This window comes from Dermacentor variabilis, chromosome 1, assembly GCF_050947875.1.
Source record: "Dermacentor variabilis isolate Ectoservices chromosome 1, ASM5094787v1, whole genome shotgun sequence".
In the NCBI taxonomy this organism is placed as follows: Eukaryota; Metazoa; Arthropoda; class Arachnida; order Ixodida; family Ixodidae; genus Dermacentor; species Dermacentor variabilis.
Genome location: NC_134568.1, coordinates 137,456,465 through 137,476,206, shown reverse-complemented (window position 1 = coordinate 137,476,206; position 19,742 = coordinate 137,456,465). Strand labels below are relative to the sequence as shown.

At 43.0% G+C, this 19,742-nt stretch overlaps 1 protein-coding gene across 4 annotated transcripts in view; it reads left to right on the top strand.

The window, feature by feature from the left end:
• Positions 1-19,742, top strand: part of GABA-B-R1 (gamma-aminobutyric acid type B receptor subunit 1) — a 121,136-nt gene that overhangs the window by 29,762 nt on the left and 71,632 nt on the right. For all 4 annotated transcript variants that reach the window (XR_012829060.1, XM_075695846.1, XM_075695852.1 and 1 more), the window contains exons 6-9: positions 10,392-10,583; positions 16,841-17,098; positions 18,916-18,979; positions 19,057-19,134. Coding sequence is in view for 3 of the 4 variants with exons in the window: in XM_075695846.1 (XP_075551961.1) it covers positions 10,392-10,583; positions 16,841-17,098; positions 18,916-18,979; positions 19,057-19,134 (592 nt within the window). In the remaining variant the exon portion in view is untranslated. The remainder of the gene's footprint in view (positions 1-10,391; positions 10,584-16,840; positions 17,099-18,915; positions 18,980-19,056; positions 19,135-19,742) is intronic.

Sequence of the window (19,742 nt, the reverse complement as noted above, 5' to 3'; positions counted from 1 at the left end):
TCCATTTTTTTTAAACAATTTGTCTGTACGGTATAGTATACGGTACATTCATTATACCACATGCATCTATGCTTTTCAAAGCCAGCTTAAAAAAAAAGAAAAAAAAAGACATTAATATGAAACCTTGGTGCCACATTCAACAATGGAAACTGTTTCTTTGTCTGGCTTTCAGCTACACATAAGGTTTGAGCTTGCAATGACTTGTTTTTATGGCATGTTGCTATGACTAGATGCTACATTTATCTTGTTACTATGTTAGCACAGCAAGATGATGTTGTAGCCTCGAATCATAGCAACATGCTATAAATATAAAAACAAGTTGCAAAAGCCAAGCCATTCAAATTTTGCTTGAAGCAGAGCCTTGTTTGGAATAAAACTCGTGTTCACTGGCGACAGCTATCTGAAAGTAATGAAAATGGCTGTAAGACGCTGCATTTCTGGTTGGAAACAATAAACGGCAGCTGCAAGCACAAGAGGCCTGACACTTTAAAGATACCAGTATCATCACTGGTCATTAAATGTTAGCATTAAGTTTTTAATGTCTATTTCTGGCAATGAAATGTCACTATTGCTTTATGGGCAAGTTATTTGCCCTGGAGCACCTCATTGATAGTTATACTATCTTCTATCTGAAATGAGCTGTGAATTTTAATAAATGTGGGCAGGCCTCGCCACTAAGCTCATTAATGATAATGTTCAGCGACCATTGAAAGCTATTATCACAATAAAAAAAAGACTTACACAATATCACATACTTTTTGAAAGAGAGCTTGCTCAATCTATTCCATACCATGAAGGGCTTTTTGTGGCATAGAAATGTACTACAGTTTTCCCTCCTTGTCTGGAAATGTAGCCATTCATACTATGTATTTAAGCCTTCTTTTCCTGGGCAATGTACATAACTTTATAGAGAAAGTTTGTCAGATGAAATTTTGCTATTCCATTGAAAGCTGTCATCATTATAATAAAGAAAAAGGGCTTACGCAATATAACATGCTTTTTGAAATGTGAGCTTGCAGAAGCCATACCATACCATGTGGTTTTTTTTTGTGGCACATAGAAATGTACTACAGTTTTCCCCCTTCTCATTAAATGTAGCCATTCATAATATGTATTTAAGCCTTCTGTTCCCTATGCAATGCACATAATATTTTATAGAAAATTTATCAGATTACCTTTTGCTACTCTTATTTTTTGCCAAGTTGGAGTAGGCAGAGTGAAAGGGTAAAAAGGGGTTTTTAAAAAGGGCAAAAGATTTGAGAGACATGGTCATCAGAGAAAATTTGTGCAGTCCCAAAAAGCAGTACTTCATGAACTCAGGAAAGCAACACATACTATACTCGCGTACAGCTTTTTTTGGCTATGAAGCAAAGGCTACGGGGGCGGAGCTTTTGCACATGACTATTTGTACGCAATGTAGTCCGAGCGCACTCGGCACCGGTTTCGGTTTCGCCAACCTCGCACATCTCTAGTCAAGGCAGGTACAATAACTTGGCGGGAATCAATGTTTATTCACATACGATATGTACCATCCAGCATCGCCTGTGTCGGAGCTCCGCAGCAGCCGTATGACGACGCGCCACCGACGCTGCCGTCTGTAGAGCCAGCGTAGCAGTCAGCTCTCTCACTCGTTTGTACGTGCCGATGGTTGCGATTTCCAGAGTTGCTCACTTGGTTTCCATGCAGATGCTGGAAAAACTTTTTTTATGTGCTTCAACAGTCTTTAGTTGCTAAAATTAGTCAACAGCACCTGAAGGGAATTGATTGGCGGGACAGCAAACGATGAACACCCTCCAGAAGACACGGGCATCACGGGCGTTTGATGAATGTGCAAAACGTGCGATGGTCTCGGGTGTGAAAAAGCTTGAAAGAGCAAACTAAAAGTACAATAAAATACCAATATTCGACTGGTGAATGTTACATATTGTTTCAAATTGGGTGCTGTAAAAAACAAAAAGGTATTTACTTTTTCCCACGTAAGAAAACGTGAGCAAAACTGCGGGACTACTTGTAGCAGCAGTGAAAGAGGCGCGCTTAGTTTCCATAGCCTTCACTTCATAGCCAAGAAAAGTTGTCCGTGAGTATGCTCTAGAAATCCTATGTAGGCAGCCTCAACAGCGCATTCAAATAAAGTCTGGACACTTCAAATGAAGTTTCACTTAAAAAAACTCAGCTTCACTACTTCAAACCCCCGCAGGGACGTCTGTGTCAGCAGACATTTGGTGTGTTGCGACACCACGTGCCCAAGCACACAAGGGTTGGACCCTCCTGCGTCTGACCATGCGCGGCTTAGCCGTGTTCGGGGAAAAGGGGATCCCGGGGGTTGAGCCAATGCTGGGTGCTTGGACCTTTACAGCCCCTCGGTGGAGGCAACACACCGCTTTGGCCTCGGCTTCACGTAGACGGCACTCCCAGACTGACCCACACGGGGGAAATCGGTAGTTGCCGTTTCCTGTTTCTCTCTCCCTCGAAGCTTCGTCTTTCTGTCTCGCTTTTCATCTATCCTGTCTTCTCTTCACTTTCTTTTACTTCCAATTCTCCAGGCAACAACGGTTAACCTGGTGTAGTTTATCCAACCTTGGGTCTATTATATTAGGTTATAGTAGCTATGTACAGCTGGCGTCTGCGTTTTCTTTGGGTTTTGTAGTGTCCCCTTGTTGGGCTCGGTGGTGGGTGGCTAGCATAGCCGCCAAACATCCAGGAAATTTTATGGCAGAATCGTTTCCCCCCTTACCAGATCACCTTCAGAAAAGAGGGCATGCTGATGCAACATTTCAATTTACTTTCCGAAGCAGTGCCCCAACTTATGTGAAGTACCACGTCATATATAGGGTAGGAAACTCTTCTACGAAGAAGCTTTCCCCATTTTTGGTAGCAAAGAGCCTCACGCAAAAATTCGGACCAGCCTACAAGGCTTCAAAGATGTCTAGTGGAGATCTATTCCTAGAATTGAAAGAGAAAGAGCAAGTTGAGAAGCATTCAGATGTCACCAGTATAGGTAATATAGCAGCCGCGTTTCGCCCCACCGCTCATTAAACATGAGTAGGGGCATGATCTTTGAGGAAGACTTTATAAATTTGAGTGTTGAGAAACTCCTTGAGGGTTTGTAGGAGCAAGGAGTCACAAAAGTCAAAGAATCGTCCTTCGACAAAACGATCAAGAAATTCCCACTACGCATGTCATTCTTACATTTGCCACCAGCGCATTGCCCAGTTCCCTTGAGGCTGGCTATGTGAAGGTCAATGACAGGCCGTATGTTTCCAATCCGAGACGATGTTTTAAGTGTCAAAGGTTTGGCCATGCTTCTCCTTTATGAAGAGGCAAAGCAACATGTGCAAAATGCAGCAGCAACGATCATGACTCCGAAAATTGTAATTCTCCTCCATATTGCATAAACTGCAAAGGTGATCACCCTGCCTACTCACGGTCGTGTCTCGTTTGAAAAAAGAAAAAGGAAATCATGGCAATCACAGTAAAGGAAAAGATATCATTCTGTGAAGCCAGGAAATGTCCATCGCACCTACCTAAACTCAGCTATGCCAATGTGGTGCATCAGGGGGCAGCACCACATAGGCCCCACGAGCCTACAGGGTCCACTAACAGTAGCCTTGTGGTGGCTCCTCCTACCCCCCTGGTGGTGGCAGCCTGTGCTGCCTCATTGCTTTCAAAGGCTCTGGAGGCCACAGTCTCGCAAGGTCTTAAGACAATGCGAACCTCAAGGCTTGAGGCACCTGCCTCAGCACCAGTCACTCAGTCTTCCAGCGTTTCTGATAGAGCAACGGAGGTCGATACCAAAACACCGGTGTCATTGACACCGAAGGACCTGCACTCTCTCGAGCGCGCAAAGAGGGATAAACTCCCGGTAACCGCTCCAAGAAAGGACAGGTAACCGACAGTTACCGTTCTTATCCATAGTTGATTTTTAAACATATGTCACCTATAATCTGTATTTAAGGATCCATCTCTATTTAAATATTCTCACTTCTGTTCCACCATGGCTTTTATTATACAGTGGAACTGCAGAGGTCTGCTACATAACTTATGTGACATAACAGACATCATAAATAGCTTGTCCCCAGTTGCCTTTTGTTTATAAGAAACAAATCTAGGCCCCCAAAACCAGAATTTTTAAAAGGTTTTTCCGTCTTTTAAACAGACTGGGAAAACACCAGCCAACTGTCTGGAGGAGTTGCCGTTGTCATGAAAGGCAGCACTCCTACCCAAAAGGTTAAACTGGACAGTCGTTTCTAAGCGGTTGCCGTGACTATTCATTCTTTCAAAACTATAGCAGTCTGTTCTTTGTACTTACCACCCCACGAAAGTGTAAATGTGAAAGAACTTGAAAAACTGATTGAGCAGCTACCGGACCCTTTTACGCTTGTAGGCTGATCTCAATGCCCATTGTACTCTTTGGGGAAGCGAGAAAACAGACCAAAGAGGACAACTCATAAATATTTTATTCTATCTAACAACATCTGTCTTCTAAATTCAGGAGTACCTACTTATTTTTCACCTACATCACGTAACTTTAGCTGTCTTTATTCAGCTCTCTGTTCACCTTCTCTTTTCATTGATTTTAACTGGGAAGTGTTGGACAATCCATACAGCAGTGACCACTTACCTACCATAATCAAAGTGGCATCAACTTTACCCATCATCAACTGCAGGCTGCGTCATTGGAAAATCCAACTGGCAGACTGGCCACTTTTCAGAGAAACAGCCAGACTTGAACATTTTTCAGCCCCCATCTAGGTGTCGATGAGATTAATGAAGCATTTACTAATTGCATAATCATGGCAGCTGAAAGAGCTATACCCCAATCTAATAAAGAACATCGAAAGAAACTAAACCCATGGTGGACAGAGGAATGTACTGTTGCAAAAAAAAAAGAACAGAATAAGGCCTGGAGCAATCTTCGTAGATACCCAACTTACCACAACCTTCTCGTCTTCAAACATAAAAAAGCCTGTGCACGATAAATTCACAGACAAATAAAAAAACTCTCTTGGCAGAAATATATCTCCTCAATTAATAGTTCACTCACCTCCAAACGTGTGTGGGAACAGGTAAAGAAATTTAGAGAGGATTACTCATCCTACACAATTCCCTTACTCTCAAGTCCTGGTACACAAACAACACTCGAAGAACAAGTAAACATTCTGGGGCAACACTTCTGTAGAGTATCAAGTTCAGCCAACTACATGGATACACTTTTAACATAGAAAAACTATGCTGAAGAACAGAGATTACCAACAACAGGTGCATCTGATCTACCGTACAATGCTCCCCTCACACTCCCAGAATTACTGAATGTAGTTTCGGCTGGAAAGAAAACTGCAGTTTTCATGGGCCACATGCTCTTTAGCATGCTTGCCCATCTGTCAGAAACCTCGATAAAAGCATTACTAAAATTCTTTAACAAGGTCTGGGAAACTGGTGAAATTCCAAGAACATGGAAAAATGCCGTTATTATACCTTATCTAAAATCTGGAAAACCCCTAACCTCACCCAGCAGCTACCGCCCCATTGCTCTCACCAGTTGTTTGACAAAGTTGTACATGTCGTGAACACCAGACTAACTTTTACCCTTGAAACAGAAAAGCCTTTAAACAAACATCAGTGTGGTTATAAAAAGGGTTGTTCTACAACTGATCACCTGGTCCGATTAGAACATGAAATATGCAATGCCTTTTTACACAAACAACACTGCCTGGCTAGTATCTTTTTTGACTTGGAGAAGGCATATGACACCACATGGAAATTCAGCATTTTGAGGGACTTGGCATACTTGGGGATTCGGGGCAAAATGCTGAAGTGCCTTTCTGACTTTATGTCCGATCAAACATTTCAGGTGCGTCTTGGCAGGATGCTGTCACATGTATTCACCCAAGAAAATGGTGTGCCTCAGGGCTGTGTTTTAAGTACAACACTGTTTGTGGTTAAGATGAACTCTGTTAGCAAGGTCATACCATCTACCCTTAAGCATTCTCTCTACGTTGATGATCTCCAAATTGCTTTTTGCGCATCTAACATAACATAGGAACGGCAGATCCAAATCACTCTAAACAAATTGACACAATGGGTTCCTGGCCAAGTGGCTTCCTTTTTTCATCGGAAAAAACTGTTGCCATGATGTTTTCTCAGAAGAGGGGCTTACAACCGGACCCCATCCTGAAACTTAATGAAATGATACTGCCACTTAAACAAAAACACACATTTTTAGGGGTCATATTCAATAAAAAATTAAATTTTCTCACACACATTAATAACCTAAAGGTTAAAATAAATAAGGCACTCAATGTCCTAAAAGTCCTGTGCCAGAAACGCTGGGGCTCTGACCGTAAATGTCTCCTACATATTTATTGTTCTCTGGTATGTAGCAAACTAGACTATGGATGCATAGCATATGGTTCAGCCAGACAATCGTATCTTAAACGGTTAGATCTTGTGCATAATAAAGGATTATGCTTAGCAACTTGTGCCTATAGGACCTCGCCCATTCTATTCCCAGTTTGTATTCTGAGAGTAACGAGCCGTCTTTAGATCACAAAAGAACACAACTCGTGGTTACATACGTTCTAAGAGTTCGCTCATCACCAGATCATATTTGCCATAACATTATCATGCACTGCGACAAACGACTACACTACACAAACAAGCCAAAAACTCTTAAGACCACTCATACTTAGATTTGAAGAAAAATGCCACGACTACAATGTCTCTGCTGAAGCACTTTCTCTCATGCAAAGGCCAACTAGAATAGCTCCTTGGAATGATTTCATGAAATTTCTAGGTTTTTCATTGACACATCTAAAAAACAAGATATGCCTCATGAACACATACTATAGGAATTTTGCACAGCCCAAGACACATATAACACTTACACAGAATTTTACACCGATGGCTCGAAGATGTCCATTTATGTTGAAAGCAGCGTAATTGAAGGTACACGGGGACACACAGTAAGACTACCACAGTTTGTAACAGTTTTTACTGCTGAGTGTTATGCCTTATGGATGGCAGTACAAATTATTATAAATGCCAAACACAAAAAATTTATAATTTACACAGATTCTTTAAGTGCACTTAAGGCCTTGAATACACAGAGTACAAACCCATCATAGGCGACATCCTACATATACTAACAAACCTAAATAAAGACCAGACTGTTCGTTTCTGCTGGGTCCCAAGCCACGCTGGGATCCCTGGAAATGAGAAAGCAGATGAATGTGCATCAAGGGCAACAAATATACATGTTTCAAAAGTTAACATACCTGTCAGGGATGGAATTCAAGCTGTTTGTGAGGCACTGCTCTTTAACTGGCAATGCGAATGGCAGTCGAAAGACAACAATAAACTTCAACTGATTAAACCTGTCCTTTGGGAGTGGAAGACATGCTACCATCAGGAACACTTCATTGAAGTAATTCTTTGTCGACTTTAGATAGGTCACATACAAATCGCACATAACTACTTATTGAGAGAGGAGGAACAACCAACATGGGACATATGCCATGAACTGTTGACAGTATTACACATTCTAATCATGTGTCCACATTTTGAAATGCATAGACAAAAGTGCTTCCACGTATTTTGCAAGTCACACATCCCATTCCACCCGATGTTGATGCTAGGAGAAGATGCACTGATACCTCAGACTGATGTGCTAGGCTTTTTAGACAGAACAGATTTTTTAAGTAAGCTTTAATTAATGCAGGCTATGCTGCATTTACTAATGAAAATTTATCACCCTGTGTCTGGCGCAGCATAGCCTTAGTTGCTTTTGTGCCGTTAAATCCAATTTAAATAACTAACTAAATACTTCAAACATAACTTGAACATGATCTTCGTATGATAAAGATCTGTTACTATTTTCCTGAAACTTACTTGTGATGTATTTTTGGCATAGTGTCCCCTGGTGTAGGGGTGTTGACAGTGAATACATTGCTGTAAATTCGGCCAAAGAATGCTTGATGAGGGTACTTGCTTAACATCAAGGATTAATTAATGGTACACATTTCAACCCTAATAGCAATGTCTTCATTGTGTGGCCATGGAAAAATGCACCAACCCCAGTTTATGCATGATGAAGAGGCATTGCAAATGTGCCCCCTTATAGCTGATGCTTTAGACTTGTTTCTTCCGATAACCATGGCTGCTTGTTTGACGTACGAATTGTGAGCTGACAACCCTTTTTTGCTCCATTAGTCTTCTCACTGCACACTGCTATGAAGAGCTCTAGCAAACCTCTATTTGGCCCATCCTCTCAAAACATGCCTATACTCCATCTCACAAGTCGTTTACAGCACTGTGGAAGCTGCAGAACTCCTTAGCCAATAGGAAAGCCGCATGCCCCTCCAAATGTGTTCATTTGCGCTGCATCATCTGCTTACCACCACAGTAAATTGCGATATACGATGTGCATACGCGGAGGTCTTACCGTGTCATGTATCACTGTAACGTTTCATGTACCAAGCAAAAATATAACTTTTTAATTCTGCCAATAATCAAGCAGTTAAGCCTAAAGCTATATTACGCTGTGTAAGGATATCACCTGTGTGCGCCTCGTAGCTTTGGCATTGCTGCAAACAGCTTGTGAGATTGAGTGTAGTATCCATAGAGTATATGAACTGCATTTTGTTTTTACTTATTTATTTTTTGGTTAGAAATAGCATTCTTAGAGGGACAAGATAAAAAAAGGGGAGGGGGGGAAACAAGCTGTTGCAACCCCTTTCTGGGTCAAGGAAAGCAAAAGAAATCGAAAAATGAATATAGTCTCATACATTCACAAAATTTTGTGTAAGCTTAAAGAAACGTAATAGTGCTCAACAGGTGAATATGCTTGTAATCTTGTCCACACTTGATAAGCTGGTGAAACTGTGCAGAGCAAGTGTACAGAAAGGTAAAAGAGAACATAACTGCTCAATCAAGCATTGGCATTTGTTTACTGATTAGAGTGTAGAAATACAGCAAACAAGGTGCAATGCTACTTACTGTTTTCACCTATTCTGTCTCTGCACTGTTTGGTCTTCAACAAATCAACCAGCTCAATTGTACACATTGTTGCAGTGGTGTGGAATGTTTCTTTTTCACGTGGTGAATGCCCAGACACTTGACTGATAGAATACCATAACATTGCAAAACACAAAAGGAAAGCCATTTCAGCAGTTGTAACTGCATGCTGGTCCTGTAAAGATACAAAGGAATCAGCAGATAGCAAAATTCTTGACCTGGCTGAATTGAAGGCCGTCGATACTCAGGACATGAAAGAATGTTCTTTATCAGAAAAAGAACTGGAGTGTCTGTTACCGGCAAATTGGAATGCGATCAGATAAGGTCATTCCTGTCAGACATATGTTTCTTTTTTCATTTTTTTTTTATTGAGGGGTGGTGGGGGTTAGTGCATTGTGTATGCCCTCTATTGTCCCTGTTTTCACTTGCACTGTTCTAACTACTTGGTAAAAAAATCTTATTCCATTCTATGTGCTGCATTTTAGCACCCATTCTATATAGCATTAGTTATTGATCATGGTGACTATGTAAGAATAACATGCGAAGAGTAAAACGAAGTCTTTTTTTTTTTAATGCAAATCATTATATGGCTACTCACGCTGGGATCTGGAGGTTGTTTTTTGCGGTCAGCCTCAAAAGGATTAGCGTGCCCAGAGTCACTAAAGTGTGCCCAATATCTAAAATATACATCATGAGGGATGCTATGTGCAAGTTTCACGTTTCAAAGAGCTTTTATTAATTTTCTAGAATGAATTAAAACTCTCATTACAGTGGAAAATGGGCTTTAGGTGAGGGGTGTGCAGCCTAGGAGCCATATATGGGTGCAAAGGCATGCTGTCAGTGTTCCTAGTGTGCCAAAGTACATTTAGCGGCAGTTCGAGGCCACAGGGTTACCTAGGGAGGCCTGTGTGCTCTTATCGTCAAGGTTCCACCGACATCTCCAAGGCAGCAGGTGGAAGTGCTACAAATGTGCAAGCAGTGTCACGTGATAGGTGTGGTGCCATGTTATTTGTAGAGGTAGTTTGTGCAGAGAGAAAAGTGGCACGGCCAAGGAGAGTGAGTGTTGCACCCAAGCTGCTCGGTAAAGCGGCATGCCACAAACAGCAATACACTAGTCTTGCCAACAAGCACGAGCTTCGCATTGCTTTATTGCTTTATAGCCAAGCACCAACAGTGCTTGGCTGTACAAGCTGACCAAGCAACAAATGTCTGACGAGATCTTTTAACAATTTTCTATGAGTGACATTTTCATCAGAATTAAGCAAATAATGTGACAGTTTTCATATGGAAGCTTGTTTGATAAGTTGTGCAGCTGTCATTTGTTGTCATTTAATATAGAAGTTGTTGAGTAACTCTTTATGATCCCTTTTGGTATGCAGGCATATAAACAGAATGTGTTTGGCAAGCAGTATGTGTGGCTTCTAATTGGATGGTACGAGGATGGTTGGTACACAGTCCAAGACAAAGGCCACAACTGCACTACAGAGCAGATGAAAGAGGCCCTTGAGGGGCACTTCACCACTGAAGCTCTTATGCTCAATCAAGGAAACCAGGAGACCATCTCGGGAATGGTATGTTTATTGCTAGCTAATGTTACATGCCTGGGGTGCTGGAAGATTCTCAGCCTGACTAAGAAGACTATGGCATAAAGCTGTTAAGCTTCATTAATTTGACATACGTAACTAAGTAAAATACACTTAGCATATTGTTTCTGAAGACTGCTTAAATTTTTTAAAAATTGCAAATGCTTGTTGTTGAATACTGCTTTCTTGTAGATTCTTTTTCAAAGTTAAAAGAAATGTTTTCTTGCTCTTGGTCCAGAAAAAGAAAATGGTTAGAAAGAGCAAGATCTAATAAGGCAAACAGTAAAATATTTTAATATGTTTTACCTGTGCAGATCAGCGTTCTGTAGGTCTTTCTTTCTTCTTCCATTTTTTTTAGCTAATTTTCATTCTTAACAATGTGTGCAAGTTAGCCCAACATCAAGCTCTCCAAGTTTATTTATGTAATGAAAGTCAGTCAAGGAAATTAAATAAAATGGGGAGGAGGTGATTATTACGTGTTTCCTATGCAAGCATATCGCAGTATTTTCGGAATGCTTTTCTTCTGTGCAGCGTGGTCAATGATTCCGTCAAGTACCAGAAATGAGAAGCTCTTTGATGACCCGAAGGCCTGATGGGGAGCAACAATGTCTCCAAGTTTTAAGCATGCGCTTGTCGCCTCTTTCTCTGTGTGTGTACCTTTTATTGCCGATTCCCTTTCAACAGTTATGGTTAACACAGTCCGTAATGAGATAGAGGTGCACCTTGGCTGGAGCAGCAATGTTCTGCCTGCTACAGGCACCAGGCAACACCTTTCTCCTACATTTCTCTCTGGAAGGGATGCACTCCTTGCGCCCATTTGATGCAAGGAGTGTGGTCCTAAACATAACAGTCCTAAATATTGGATTGAGGGGATCCTCCCTCCCCTGCTACTGCTACTATTCTACTGCTAAATTTTTTTTTGTTGCCTCTCTGTTTACATTTCAAATATACTTGCAAGCAGCACATCTTTCTGCGAGCAGCAAGGTCAGGCTGCATATCTCTTATCCCCTGAGGATTTCATCGATAGTGCATTTTGTCTGCGCATCTGGTGATAGCCATAAAGCAAGGGCTGATTGTACTCCTAAGAATGATAAAGTCATCATTCTTTCATCAAAGAATAGTGTTCGGTAGCTTCAAACGGCATTTTGCATGCTTGTCGATTTTCTCTTCAATAAAGTTTTTCTCTCTGTCCTCATATTCGCTATGTGCCTGTCATAGGCATATGTGCCTGGGGGGATCAGCAACGCGGTCAAATTTGTGTGTTCGCTATGAAAACGCCTCAAAAGCGGCCTTGAAAGAAGCTAAGGCCCCTGAAAATTTCTGGCATCTTACTAGATACAATAGTCCGTCGGGTTGCGCCTCTCGAAATGGGCTCTTAATTGTCTGCGTGTCCTATTCATGCCCACTAGCCAGTGTGTCCCCTGCATGGGAGGCAAAATGTCTGAGTAAATTGCCCTAATATTCAGTATTGTAAATACTGTGATTGCTTTAAATAGGCCCTCTGTATTTTTTTCCTCCCCATTCTGTGCTTTCTCCACTTCCGTACCCTCGTCATCACACCATCTCCCTTTCTGACCAAGGTTCATGTGTCAGCCATCACCAGTGCAGCCAGCAAAATTATTTCTTCTAACAAGCACAAATTTAGCCACTTTTTTCACAATCAGATGCAAGCTGACGTAGATGCGTAGGAAGCTGCACCTTTTGCCTGTTTGTTCTTGGCACGACGGCGAAGATGTTCTTTGTGTGTGTGGGAGAGGGGATTTCCCCCGTGACAACCAGCCCCCCTCCTTTTGGACTGCCACTAGCCCTCGACTTGCTTTCGCATTCAACCTTTCTCTTTCATCTATGTTGCTCTTTTAAAGCCTTCTTCCTGAAAAAAGAGGGAGGGAGGCTCGACCCCCCTCACCTGGCTATGCCAATCAGAATTGCTAACCGCCACACTACAGTCCATTTTACCGTTGTCCAACATAGCCCCCACGACGTTATGTTTGGGCTTGATTTCCTCACAATGCACTCTGCCCTCATAGACTTTTCTGTTGATACCCTCTTCCTGGAAATTCCTGCTCCTCCTGTTGTCCTACCAAGGCCCTGAGCAGCCTGAGTACTACCGGCTCTGTCCGCCTGCCTCCTAAAGCCCTAATGTTCGTTGAGCTGTCTCCTTCACCCCAGTGCTCAATGGTCAGTACATCGTCACACCAATTGCGGATGTGTCATTAATGTGCAATGTTACTGTGTCTCACTCTGTCTTGACCATGATTGCTAACCGGCTGTGCCTGCCTGTCATCAACTTTGGCTTGACAAAGCAAGTCCTTTCCAAAGGTATGTCTCTGGCAATGTTCTGTGCTGTAGAGGACTGCCACATAACTGCATTTGCAGTTGACTTCTGCTCTGATTGTCCCCAACCTCTGCAGCATGTTCCTTGCCTCGATGCCACATTTGTCCACATGATCATGACAGACCTATTACCTGCACAATCTGCCACTCTTTGCCACCTCTTGGATACCTACCATGACATTTTGACATTGACAATTGCCATTTAGGCCAACTTAATTTTTTAAGCACCGCATCAATACTGGTGATGCCACTCTGGTTCGTCACCGACCATATCGGGTGTCTGCTTCAGAACGCCAGATCATTAAAACATATCAACAAGATGCTTATGAAAGGCATTATTGAATCCTTGTCAAGCCCTTGGGCATCACCCATCATGATTGTCAAAAAGAAAGATGGCGCCTGGCAGTTTTCTATGAATTATCGTCCCCTTAACAGGGTTACGAAAAAAGGCTTTTATCCTTTACCAAATATTGATGACACTCTCGATTGTCTACATGGTGCCAACCACATTTTGTCAATGGACCTGCAGTTTGGTTACTGGCAGATTTCAGTGGCCGAGAAGGACCAAGGGAAGACCGCATATGTCACTCCTGCTGGTTTACACCACCAATTCAGAGTCATGCCTTCTGGTCTATGCAGCACCCCAGCAACATTCGAATGAATAATGGGCTCATTGCTTCCGGGATTCAAATGACCGCATGTCTCTGCTACCTAGATGACGTAATTGTATTTGCTGCCACATTTTAGACTCACCCTCTCGGCTATTCTTGATGTCTTCTGTAAAGCTTGGCTCCAACTGAACTCGTCGAAATGCCACATTGGCTCCCACAAATGACTGTACTGAGACATGTTGATGCTTTCGGCATGCAACCAGACCCGGAAAGAATTTGTGCTGTTAATTCTTTTCCTTTTCCTTGGTCACTGAAAAGCATTCGGAGCTTTGTAGCGCCTTGTTCCTAGTTTCGACACCTCATGAAAGGTTTTGCAACTATTGCATGACCACTTACTAACCTTCTAAAGAAAGCTGTGCCTTTTACCTGGGGTGCCACTGAAGCTGCTGCATTCTCTAACCTCAACAACCTACTCATTAGACCACCTATCTTTGGCCACTTTGACCCGTCTTCTCCTACAGAGGTCAGTACAGACACAAGTGGTCATGGAATCGGCGCAGTCTTAGCTCAGCACCAACGTGGTCACAACCGTGTCATTGCCTTTGCCAGCCAACTCCTGACAGCTGCAGAGTGCAACTACTCGATTACAAAGCAGGGATACTTATCTAGGCTGCATCTAAGTTCTGCCCTTATGTATACGGCAAGCAGTTCTTTGTAATACAGGCCATCGTCTCTGATGGCTCCCACGAGGTGGCTGGGTCTCTGGACACTGCGGATGCAGTGTCCAGCAACTGGTCACCTGCAGTTGGGTCACCTGCATCAAGATACAGTCTGTTTGTCTCGTTACCCTGTGAATGAACCACTGACCACCGGCAGTCACTGACGCCGTTGTGAGTGTTCGCATTTTTTCGATTTCATTGTTCCTCAACATCGCCGACAAGCAACGCCGTGATGTCTCCTTGTGCACCATCATTGATTGGCTCGAATCTTCACCTTCCGATGCGTCCCTATACTCTTTCGTCCTGCAGGATGGCATATTATGCCCACATAATGTTCACTCCTCCTCCTCATTGTTCCCAAACACCCGCCCTCCACGGTTCTCCATGAACTTCATAACAAACCCACTGCCGAACACCTCGGCGTCTCTTGCACTTACGATCGGGTCCGCTGACACTTCTTTTGGCCAAGTCTTTCCTGTGCTGTCTGATGATACGTTACTGCGTGCAAGAAATGCCAACGCCGCAGAACACCGTCAACCCTACCTGCCATGTACCTGCAGCCTCTCGACACCCAGTCCAAACCATTTTTTCATGTTGTATTGTGCTTGTTGGGCCCCTTTCCTTAATCCACCTGTGGCAGCAAGTGAGTCGCAGTTGGCACCAATTAGGCCATGCACTATGCCGTCATGCGAGCGCTTTCAACAAGCTGCGCCACAGATGAGTGCCGATTTCCTGCTACACGATGTCATTCTACAAGATGGAGCACCACGCAAACTGCTCACTGATCATGGCAGCACATTCCTCTCACGAGTCATTACCGACTTGAACGCATGCTCAATGTGCCACAAGCTGACACCGTCGTACCACCCGCAAGCCAACGGTCTCACCGAACGTCTTAATCAGGCCCTTACAAACATGTTTTCGAAGTATGTTTCTTCTGACCACACCGATTGGGATGTCGCTCTGCCCTGTGTAACATTCGCCTACAATTCGTCACGCCATTACACTGCCAGGTACTCTCCGTTCTTTCTATTGTATGGTCGAGAATGTATGCTATCTCTGGACACACCATTTCCATCTCCCGTTTCCCCAGCTAGCGAATATGCATGTGATGCCATTACCCGAGCTGCCCATGCCCGTCGCATTGTCCATGCTCAGCTTTTCACCTTGCAAGAGAACCAATGGCGTTTGTATAAACAATGACACCAGGACATTCTCTTTATGCCTGTTTCTCTGGTGCTCCTATGGTCCCGCTCTCAACACGTTGGGCTCTCACAAAAGCTGCTCTCTCGGTACACAGGCCCCTATCGAGAGCTTCGTGCCGTGACACCGATTACGGCACGAAGCATTGTAGCATTTGTAGAAACAGCTACAAAGGAAACAGGTTTCCTTTGTATCAGTTGCTGCGGTTGGGTGGATGTCTCATTTTCTCTTAATTAATTACTTCTCCACCTTGCGGCTTTCTGCAGAACTATTACGTCAAACTCTTGCCTTTGCTTCGAGTTGTTGACAAATTCGACTTTGCCCTGCTATCTGCTAGCCGCATGGTCAGCTCAGATGGTAGAGCGGCTGCCCCGGAAAGGCGGTGGTCCCGAGTTCGAGTCCCGGACCAGGACGAATTTTTCTTCACCTGCGAGGCTTTTCTTTTGAGGAACCCGTATGGGTTTCCTTTGTAGCAATTGCTACAATTGGGTGGATGTCTCATTTCCTCTTAATTAAGGACTTTTTAGTATGAAAAAAAATATGGCAAAGGTCTTATATGTATTGCAGAATGGCGGCCAGTTTTCTCGTCAGCTTTGTGAAATGTTTTTTAAATTGAGCTTCGCCGCAGTACAGCAGTGGTATGCGGTAAAGCTTACAAACACCACGAATGTGGGTTTGGTTTCATGTCCGATTGCAGTGAGCAGGTAATTTTTGGCACAATTTTTTTTTTAGAGAAGAAGAAAGATGTGTATTCAAGTTGGGTAACTACTATAATCAGACAGTTGTGAGCTACTGTTATTGCTTTAAAATCTTCTTAGGCCAGGCCAAACATAGGTGTTTTTAATGAGAGGTGACATGTGTTCAACTCATTCACTGTCTGCTAAGCTCCTCCGAAACAGACGCTGACACTAAAGGGTTGCTATTGCCTGCATGCTGACTGGTCAAGTTCAAATCATCTGGTGAAGGTCAATTTTAGGATCGAAATAAGAAAAGTTTGTGGCCATATAAATGCATTGGCACCAGCTGCGACCGTCGGTCAAGATCGAATTAACCAAAAAATCTAATTAATGGAAGTCTACTGTAAAACAAGTCATTGTCTTGACCTATATGTTTGTGCTTTGTCTAGAACTGTTTAAGACAAAAGAACCTGTATCCTGCATTGTTTGTGGTTTCTCTGGAATGCAGCTGTGTTTGCATGCACATTACTTCATGGTCGTTTTTCAGAAGCAGTATGGTCATGCAGCCAAAGCATCGGCACTGACAGTGTTTGCTGCTGTTTAACAGAATGCAAAATAAACCTGCACGTTTGTTGAGTAGCAGAACAGTTGCCGCAGCATGTCATTCACTTGATGTGCGTCACTGGCTCTCTTGTGTGCAGAGCTCGCAGCAGTTCCTGGAGCGGTATGAGCGAGCACTAGCGGAGCAGAATGGAGGACTGCAGGGATACAAGCCTGAAGGGCATCAGGAAGCCCCGCTAGCATATGATGCCATCTGGGCCATTGCATTGGCACTCAACAAGACCATCAACACCTTGCGTGAATACTCCATGAGCATTGAGGACTTTACTTACACCAACCACAAGATTGCAGATGAAATTTGGTCTGCCATGAATGCCACCCAGTTTCTTGGTGTCTCGGTGAGAACATCTTTTGTGCTCTTGCCTCTCATGGGCCTGAGTAATAAAGAGATTCTATTCTGTTATCATCACCCGCCACCTTGACTGGCTGATTCCAGTGTTATTGTAAGCAAAGACTCGCTCAGTTCAAAGGTAAAAGGGTAAAAGAAATGGAATCAGAATTAGATTCAAATAGAATATCTGTATTCGTATGACCATGATATTCTTCTCATCTTTTAGATAATGCCAGCTGTGTGTTTGGCACACAAAAGTAGCTGTTCTGAAGTAGTAATATCAGACAGACAAAACCTGTTTCATCAAAGAACCTTGACAGAGCAGTGCATGGATGTTCACAGCACAAAGCAAACTATATTTTTTCTTCACTTGCTGTTCACGGAAAAATGTATGTTGGCAGAAAACACTGTGACAAGAAAGCAAGTGGTAAAGAAAACTTGGCCTATTAGTTGTTAGTTCTGTGATTGCATGGTACATGTCATTTTGCTTTGCAAATTGAACTTGTAATTACTGCTTGCGATGAGGCTTAGTCTAGTCACTCTTTCCTTACTAATACAGCTCTCTTTTAGCTCTTTTTATTATGATAGCAATTATATGGACATTTGAGGCACGTTCATGCTGCCATCATACCATCCCAGTATCAAAGGCACATGTGCATAAGCAGAGGGTTAAAAGGTCTTCAAAAATGCAAGTAACGCACAGTGTGTCTGGCTGCAAAAACGACAAAGCCAAGTGGACGCACTATCACGAGCCGATCAATCGACTTGGCAGCTGAGCCAGAGCAGTGCTCTGCTTTCCACGGCTGGCATGAGAGTTATGTAAACGCACACTGGTTTTCCTGCTGAGCAGTCATGTGCTTACACTGGTCTGAGCAAAACAGACAGTAAACATCAAACTAAATTATCTAATCTTTTGTTGGGCGCTGGCAAATGCCTGCAGTGCAATGCCTGCAACACCACTGACAGTGCTCCTCATCACACCAGCATTGTGAGGCATCTGGTAGCTAGCTGCCAGGATGCTGTTCCTTCTGTGCAGCAGCACTTGCCTTCTGTCCAGCAGCACGCCAATGTGTTACCTCTTTGTATCATTAGAACACTATCCGAGGAGCGCAAGCACAACACTAAACCTTGCTATCTCTAAATTGTTTGCTCCTCGGGCAACATTGACCATCCTTTATTATTGCCACAGGTTTATTTTTGACTTGACCTGGGATGGTTTGCTTATGGAGAAATTGTAAAATTTCCCGAAAAACTGCGTGGGAAGTGCCAACACCACAGATGGCAAGCCTTCACACTGTTTTGTGACATCATGCTACTTGGTCCAAAGTTCTCACTGCAAAGGCAAAGCGCAGTGTGACAAAAGCAGTGACATAATAATTGGCATGGCTGCATTTAGAACACACCCATTTGAATCTATGAAAGTCGGGCCAGGTAGCATGACATCATTTAGCAGTGTGTGAAGGCCTTCTACTGTCTAGGTGGTGTTGGAAGTGCCGTAAGTGTGCTGTTTTATTCCTTGTGGTGACAATTATAATTGAAAGCACACAGGTGACTCGAGAGTGTCAATTAATTTTCAACCCTTGCTAAGGTTCACAGACAACAGAGGTTACTGATTAAAGTTCTGTGACATTAAAAGGATATTTTAAAAGATTAAACCTTGAAATTACTGATATCATTAACCTGAGAGATGACAGTTAAACTAATAAAGCAGCCATGGTGTGTATTTTCACGCATTGACATTGCTTTATCATTGACATGCGGTGTGCAGGGCACGCAACTCTTTCTGATATAAGGGACCAATTGTGCTCTCTGATACTTCTTCAGGGATTTGTTGCCTTCTCTGCAAAAGGTGATCGCATGGCATGGACACTCATTGAACAAATGATTGGTAAGGGCATAGGACACACCACTGCATGACTGCAAAAATTGGCATGCTGATTTTATATCAATTTTGTTAACCACCAGATGGAAACTATGTCAAGATTGGTTATTTTGACACCCAGACTGACAATTTGACCATATTAAACCAAGAAAAGTGGGCAGGTAAGCCACCTTATCAACATTGTTCTAACCTCGTGCCTATCTTTTGCCAGCATAGGGATTTGTACCTGCAAAAACAGTTACATTACAGAGCTGTTGCTAAGAGACGTAACTTGGACAGTTTTTATCATGTTGCATGCTTAAATACTATGCGCCTAGGGAGGTTACAGCGAACTTTCAAGTGTGCATAACTAGGCATGCAACTAATTTCAGCTCTTGCCAAATTGAAATCAAGGTGCAGACTAGGCCTAGTTCATTCAACATTCTGAGTAAGCCAGCACTGAAACATGAGACAAATGGCAAGGCAAACGACATGGGCGCTGCCTTACTCATTCATTCATTGTAATAAATTGATGTTACTTTGGGACTAAAGGCACACTTCTGGCTGGCATGCTTTTTCTTCTGGCAGGAAAAGTGCAGGCACCAAAAAAATAAATTATTTTGGTGCTTGCATAAATGAAACAGTAATGGTATGATATATATATATATATATTGTAGTGAAGAGGAATGCCCGGCGCTGCAGACACATCGCCAGTCGTCCGGGAGGTGCGAGCTTGAGATTGCCTGAGCTGCTCTGGCTGAGACACACTGCCTGCTGCTCTCTTGTACCG